At 36.8% G+C, this 8096-nt stretch overlaps 1 protein-coding gene across 1 annotated transcript in view; it reads right to left on the reverse strand.

Moving 5' to 3' along the window:
* The window catches only part of LOC107756942 (alpha-2,8-sialyltransferase 8E-like), an 18349-nt gene extending 11156 nt beyond the window's left edge, over positions 1 to 7193 (reverse strand). Inside the window, exons 1-4 of the mRNA XM_016574270.1 lie at positions 7084 to 7193; positions 5963 to 6043; positions 5801 to 5887; positions 3962 to 4106 (exon numbers count right to left, since the gene is read on the reverse strand). Of these exons, the coding sequence (XP_016429756.1) occupies positions 3962 to 4106; positions 5801 to 5887; positions 5963 to 6043; positions 7084 to 7190 (420 nt within the window). The 5' untranslated portion in view covers positions 7191 to 7193. The remainder of the gene's footprint in view (positions 1 to 3961; positions 4107 to 5800; positions 5888 to 5962; positions 6044 to 7083) is intronic.
* Positions 7194 to 8096: the final 903 nt, after the last annotated feature.

Genomic DNA, 8096 nt, shown 5'->3' on the forward strand with positions numbered 1-8096 from the left:
TCTGCATTTCATTTAGGGCCAGTTGAAGCAGGTATTATTTGGAAAATCCATGACTGTGTTCTGAATGAATGCTGCACATTATATGCACTGCATACTGCCTGGTATTTTTTAAATAATTAATGGTTACACTTTATTTCGATAGTCCACTTTAGACATTCTATTAACTATACGTAACTTTGTAACTACATGTCAACTATATGTCAACTAATTCTCATTAATTTGCAACTAGATGTCTACTAACTCTCAGAGTAGACTGTTAGGGTAGGTTTAGGGTTAGTAGAATGTTGACAAAGAAAGTGTTAGAAGATATTAAGCAGACAGTCTACTAATACTCTACTAACTGCTAGTTGACATGTAGTTGCAAAGTTACTTACTGTTAATAGAATGTCTAAAGTGGACTATCGAAATAAAGTGTTACCAAAATGAACAAAATACTGTCATTCTACAATTCTCCTTTTCTATGCTGCGCGCAAGTTCAGGTAACTCAAAAACTTGCGTACACGAGCTGAGACCAGACGTGAGATTTGATCGTAGTCACCGCTCATGTCCATATTGATAAATTCCAAGTTTTGCGTTGAAACGACCGCACGCCCAATTTTCTGCCGTACGTTAGTTTTGTAAATGAGGCCCACTGTGACAGAAGATTGGACCAAAACAGAAGATTTAGTGGCTTTTTTCTTTCTTTCATTTTGTTTTTAACCCTATAGACAGGCTTTTTAACACGCTTGATCCATTCAGATTTGACTTAGAATTTTGTGTTATACAATTTTGTGTTATACATAAAATGTTGCTGTTATATTAAATATTAGGGAATATAAATCAATTTCATAGAGTTTGTTTTCCTAATTTCTGCATTAGTTTTAATTTTGTTAACGAAAACTATGACGAAAAATATTTGTTGACAAGCTTTTTCCCGTGACTAAAACGAGACGATGTCAATAAGGTCAGTAAACGAACTATGACAATATCAACATGCAATATTATTGACGACAAAAGATGAGACTAAAATGTATTTTTAAATATAAAAATATACAGTATAACTATACCAAAAATATCTTTTTATTTTTGTCGAAAAAAATAAATAAAAATGAGACAAAATATTATTTCGGACTGCTGTACCAAAGCCACGGGAAGACAAGTCTGCAACCTGCAACACAAAAAAGTGTAACGGCTAAAGTTAATGCTGTGGCCATATATATGTATTGGCCGTATGGAGGGAAAGAGACGAGAGGCCACTTTATGACTGGCTGAGGTGCCTCACGTGATCCAAGCTAGCCGTTACGTTTTTTCCAATGGTAATTAATACAGACCCTCTCATCTCCCAATTATAAGACATCACTGTTAAATATTTGTTTTTACCAGTTTTCATAATGTAGAGAGAGTGCATATCTAAGTATTTGATATGAATTTATATAACAAATAGCCAATAATAAATCAGTGCACATCATTTTTTGCTTGGTTGGAACAGCAGCTACGCTAATTTTTCTCCATTTGCTTCTCTGTTTCTGCCACGGGATGGTAACTAACTAGGTATGGTAACTAGAGGTAACTAGGAATTACACAAGCTTCAGTCTGGATCCAGCCCTTACAAAGATCTGAGATGACCGAACACCTGAGAAGAGATGATGCCAACCCTGAACTAACATACAAATCTACCAAATTTTGCTACAAGTTTGCTTGCAACATAATTATTGCCATTAATAGTATTCACTGTTTGATTAGATATATGTCATTAACTAACTGCATGATTTTTACTGTACATTTCTGCCATATGGATATCAACTTGACATTACTACTGATAAGCTACTTTTTGTTTGATTTTCTGTGAAGCTGCTTTGCAGATTTGCAGTGTGAAAAGCACTATACAAATAAACATGAATTGAATTGAGCTAGATAAGGTAAAATAAACTATGTGTATGAGTCCGCATGATTTGTGCTTAATGGTGAAAGTGCAATACTTGAAATGTAAACAAATTTCTCAGCAATCATTGCAATTATAATTTTGAGCAAATAATTTAGTTTTTGAAGCTGCTGCCACCGATCTGGACGAGCGCACAGTTACTGTAACTTCATATGTCAGTTTCTGTGAGGATATGTGCATTCCTACAAGGGCACTGCTGTCATTCAATAATGATAACCCACGGTTTATTGGGAAACTCAAACAGCTTCGTCATTGCCAAAGAGGATGATTAAAAACGTGGGAAATCTTGTACAACCGGGCCAGAAACTGAGTAACAAAGGAGATCAGAGTGACTAAAACAACTACTCTGAAAAGTTGAAAAACCAGTTTTCAGCCAACGACCCGGTGTCAGTATGAACTGGTCTGAAGAACATCATCTACAAGACACCACACCCACAAACACTTATTCTGTCTTTTTACAAAGCATTCTGTTGCAGCTCAATAACATGAGCAAAAATCAGCAGCCTACAGAACACTTAGGCCTACAAGAGGAACTTTTGCCTATGCTTTAAACAAAAATACCACAGCAAAAATTTGACTAATATAAATTTCAAATATTACAGAGTAAAAGACAAGTAAACAGTCAGTAATAAAATAGGGACAAGCAAATCAATTAGCAATAGCATAAATAAATACAACTGAACTAAATTTAAGGTACAGAAACTGTAATTAAAAGTTTAAAAACACTGCATAGCTTTCATAAATAAAATATAGACTATTAATTAAAGTTATTAAAGATATTCAGTCAAGATCAGTGAATGATTTTCTTTTGTTCTTTGATTAACATTAATGACAGGCAGCGCGTTTATAGGCTGCTGTCTCTTTATCACAGAACGCACGCAGATCTAAAATACTGTACACAAGCATTTCTTTCCCATCCGTTTACGTTCACTTAAGACAAAAACGGCTGTGTTTGTGATGATAAAAACTACTTTACCTCAGTTCTCTTTGACAGTCCTCTTCATGCAATCCAGATTTGTGTCCACTGTCAGGTTTTTTCTTTCTTTTTGGGATTTTCTGGCGACAAGACAGGGCAGAACACGCCGTTTTCTAGCCATTGTTTGTTTACGCTCATGTCTCCGCCTGTCTAGTCCCGCGCTATCCATGACAAGCACACACGTCGTTAAAGACGACAAGCGATGAATGATCGGGTAGAACCGTGAAGTCTGACATGTCTCTTGTTCATGACACGACAAGATTTTAGAAGTCAAAATCGTGTAATCTGACACAGTGACTGTCGTAACCGACAAAAAAATCATGTTGTCTGAACCGGGCTTAAAGGGTTAGTTCACCCAAAAATGAAAATTAGGCTGTGTTTTACTCAACCCAGAGCCATCCTAGGTGTATATGACTTTCTTCTTTCAGACGAATCCAGTCGGAGTTATATTAAAAATTGTCCTGGCTATTCCAAGCTCTATCATTGCAGTCAGCAAGTGTTGCAGTGCTTCAGTCCAAAAGAAGTGAAATAAAAAGCGCCCATCCATAAAAAAGTGTCTCACACGGCTCCAGGGGATGAACAAAGGCCTCCTGTAGCGAATCCATGCGTTTTTGTATGAAAAATATCCATATTCAAAATTTAATAATCACTTTAATCTAGCCTGCGCTCACTGTTGTACACAGAAGCAGCTCCGGGCGGATGACGTATGAGATCTGCTTTTGCGCAAAAAAAAGCAGAGTCACATTTAAACTGCTTTGACCGTTCTCTGCAGATCAGACACTCTCGCACGCTATGATTGGTTGATTTTATACAATGCCTGCACACTATTGGTCAAACTACTTTTCAGTCATTACCTTCAGCGAGTATGAAAGCAATAGGAAAACAAAGCCAAAGCCTGGACATTTTAGGTAATTTAGAGATTCCGGCTAGGACATGTCTGTGAAAAAGATCTGGCTCCAAATTATGCCGGCGTCAACAAACACACAATCAAACAGATTCATTAATCTCACACACAGACACACACAGACACACACACAAACACACACACACACACACACACACACCTCAGGCAGCATGCTGTGTAGGGTGTCATTCATTGTGTATGTGCTTATAGTGCTCGTCTCATACGGGATGGTCTGATTGACGGCTGTGTTGCGTTTGGTGAGGAATAACGATCGCGTGGCATTACAGCAAAACTGCAGCTTCATTCTGCCAAAAACACACAGAGAGAAAGAAACAGAGTTAATTTTACATGAGCAATCAGAAGCTCTATAAGTGTCATCAGTGTTAAAATGACTGATCTCAGCATTCAAAGATATCTTAAAAGCTTAAACACAGTGACAGCAGATGTCTAGTTTGCAGTTTGCTTAGCTTCTGACTGTTAAAGGAGAGCAAGTGTTAAAATGAAAGGTTATTTCATGTGTTTTTGCTCAATGTTAATATAGGGGGAGATCTGTTAATATTAAACGTTGTATTTTGGAATTTAAACGGGTTTCTGGTATGTCTTTTAGTTTTTGGGGTTACTGTTGTGCTGACAATTGGCCGAAAACCATTAAAGGGATAGTTCACCCAAAAATGAAAATGTGATGTTTATCTGCTTACCCCCAGGGCATCCAAGATGTAGGTGACTTTGTTTCTTCAGTAGAACACAAACGGAGATTTTTAACTTTAACCGTTGCAGTCTATCAGTCGTATAATGCATGGCAATGGTAACAAATACGTTACTTTAATTAAAAAGTAATGACAGTGACTCTTCAGTATCGTCTCTCTGCTAAATACTTCAGTACATGCAGGGTGTGCCTGACTAGCTATATATGAAATATGTAATGTAAATAATTATAAAATGTAGGAAGTATATTATATATGTGTGTATATACTGCATGAGTAAATATATGTTCAATATTTTAACACACGCAGTAGCATATCTTATCACATGTACATCTATGTGTTAAGAAGTGTATTACTGGATATAATGTGTGTTATAAGTAAATATATTCTCACATGTTTTTCAATACATGGCAAGCAGCAATTCCTTATGTGTTATTCAATATACTGTAATATATTAAGTTAATACAGTTAAATCATCTAATATATTGATCATGCATATATGATGGAATATATTTTCTTTGCATAAGGGAATCAATTGATTATAAATATATGGAAAAATGTTTTTGTTCCGTAAGGGTAAACAATAATGACATTATGTTTTTTGGAAAATATTCAAAGTCAACTTAAAATTGTGTTTGCGACCCTTGTACTAATAGTAATTGTAAACATTTAAATTTTTGTTTTACCCTTTTTAAAATACAGGTTTTAAAAGTGGGTTTCCACAGTAATACCATAGAAGAACCATTTTTTGGTTCCCTAAAGAACCTTTCAGTGAATACGCCTTAAAATAACCACTTTTTTCTGGGTGTAAAGACTATTTTCACTATAAAAACCATTCTGTGCAATGGAAATATTCCTTTTTCAAGTAACCATCAATACTAATAAAAAACCTTTATTTTTAAGAGTGATGAAGGGATTTTTGTGCATGATTATGAATCTAACAAAGTTGTGCATCCAGGTACAAAATCTGACATAAATACTGAATCTGCATCACTGACATTTCAGAAGATTTCAGAACAAACCCTATCTGAGAAAATCAGATGACATCTTTCTTCTAAACGGTCTTAAAATGTCAAGGGAATTCGCATATGAGATGATCTCTTTAAATGTGACGTTTCACATGAAAGTGTTTCTCAATAACTTCAACTCCACAACTTGAAGATATCAAAGGAATGTGCATCAGCAAGCTGTTCCTGTCTACTTACCTCCACACAATCGCTCGTCAACACGTCAATGCATCAATTCAATCAATTTGGACAAAAGCATCTGCCAAAGGCTAAAAAAGAGGCACGAACCTGTTCAGCTCGCGCTCGGTTGTGTTTGATTTGTACGGGCAGCTCATGAAATCTGACAGCTCCTGCGTGAAGCTCTCCAGGTTTAAACTGAGAAGGAAACAAATGCATTTAAGTTATCAGTGCTTGATAACTTGATCTTGCTTGATCTGGATTCTCACGCACCTTTTGGCCGGTTTAATAATAGAAAACTTGTGTCTGAGTTTAGCGCAGCGCAGCAGCTGAAGCGTGTCCGTCATCCCATCTCTGAAAGAAAACACAGTTTATTACTGCTGCTCATTAATCCTATACAATAGTTGATACACATTTCTAAGGCTCTAAATGATCGACATGATTTAGCTGTTAAACCTTTTTATGTCAGTATGTGCTGTACTGTTATAAAGATGTGATTGATTTACATCACAAGCATCAGAATCTCATCATACACAGTGGTGGCCAAAATGATTAAACACTAGTATTTCCAGCAGCTAGAAAATGGTTTTAAGTCAGTTATTTCTATCTTTTGCTGTAGTGTGTCAGTAGGAAATATCAGTTTGCATTTCCAAACATTCACTGTAATAATCCAGTGAGAGTTTTGTCTGACAGCAACCAGTGCTCCAGCTTTGCAGGTTGGTTTCTTGAAGCATCTTGGAGACAAAATCATCTTCCAGCTTTATATATAAAGTTGGTATATAGTCCTACTGGAAGTATGTCCAACTTTATCCACATACGCTCAAGTAAACCGATATACACCCAACTAACAAAAAGAACGTTATGAATGTCAAATAAACTGGACTTAACCTGCACATTTTACAGAATTATTTGTACAGAAACACAACAAGCGGTTTAAACTTAATTTCACTGCAGTAAACTGAAGGACTCCAGAAATGAAGCAGAGCTCTAGAGAACGAAACGAACGCGAACAAACTTTACGATGCGCTGCTGAACAATCTGATCTCTGACGCTCCAGCCCTGGACAAATCAATCTGTTACATCTAAATCTAAAACATTTCTGTCCTGATTAAAACTACAATGACGTTTCGACCATTTAAACAACAATTTCTTAGACTCCACTGAAAACAATTTAACAACCCCCTGACAGCAAACACAGTGTTGCTAGTAGTAATGTAGGCTATTCAGCAATTAAGAGAACAGTCAATTATCAGCTCACTTAATAAGCCTTAGAAACTATGAAATAGATATGAATCTTAGACTTTATAACAGACTTTAAAAAAAAAACAGCAACAGTGAGTCTCATTTGAATTGGCAATAATTACAAAGAAATATTTAAATATGACAATGTTCACCTGGATGAGTGTGTGCCAGGTGTGTAATAAAACATCACAAACACACCCTGAAAGACGATCAGGACCATCAGGATTCTGAAGATCCACCGGAGAAACGCCAATGCCATCAGAGAAACAAATGAACGAGTGTGAGTGTGTGTGTGTGTGTGTGTGAGAGAGAGAGAGGGTTTTAAGATGACACACACACACACACACACAGATACCTGCATTACCCCACCCCTCACAAAACCTGCTGACTTACCCTGTAAACCAGGTCACATGTTAAATACCTTGTAATTTGTGTTGTGCAATTTTGTCAGTGAAAAGAGCCAGGCTAGTGGAAAGTGGTGGTGGTGGTGGTGGTGGTGGTGAGAATTTTATATTTAATTATAACGTTTAAATACTTCATTTTGGTGAGCTTTTTGGTGAGTCCAAGTCCAAGTCCAAAAGGGCCGAGATCGAGTCCAATGAAACTTTCTCAGTATCTTAACCTTGTTTTAACCTTTACAACTAGAAAAAGGCAATGTCAATTTAAATGTAACAAACCTTATCAACAATTTTGTATTCAGAGATATTTGGTATGATTGAGTTACTAGTCAGGAAAAAGTCGATGCGGGAGTAGCTATGATGAACCGGCGAGTAAAATGTATATTCTCTGTTAGTTGGATGCTGTAGCCTCCAACCACCGCCGAGGCCACGATTTTGTACGTTTTCTATGAGAGGTAGGTTTAGGGGTGGTCATTTGTACGAATTCCTACGAATTTGCCACCTCATACGTATACGATTTTTCACAAAACATAGGTGCGAATTCGTACGAACGAGGTCGTACGATTTTGTACGTTTTCTATGAGGGGTAGGTTTAGGGGTGGTCATTTGTACGATTTCCTATGAATTTGCCACCTCATACGTATGCGATTTTTCACAAAACATAGGTGCGAATTCGTACGGACGAGGTCGTACGATTTTCTACGTTTTCTATGAGGGGTAGGTTTAGGGGTGGTCATTCGTACGAATTCCTATGAATTTGCCACCTC

Source organism: Sinocyclocheilus rhinocerous, unplaced genomic scaffold (genome assembly GCF_001515625.1).
Source record: "Sinocyclocheilus rhinocerous isolate Xijiao unplaced genomic scaffold, SAMN03320098_v1.1 scaffold3187, whole genome shotgun sequence".
Classification (NCBI taxonomy): domain Eukaryota; kingdom Metazoa; phylum Chordata; class Actinopteri; order Cypriniformes; family Cyprinidae; genus Sinocyclocheilus; species Sinocyclocheilus rhinocerous.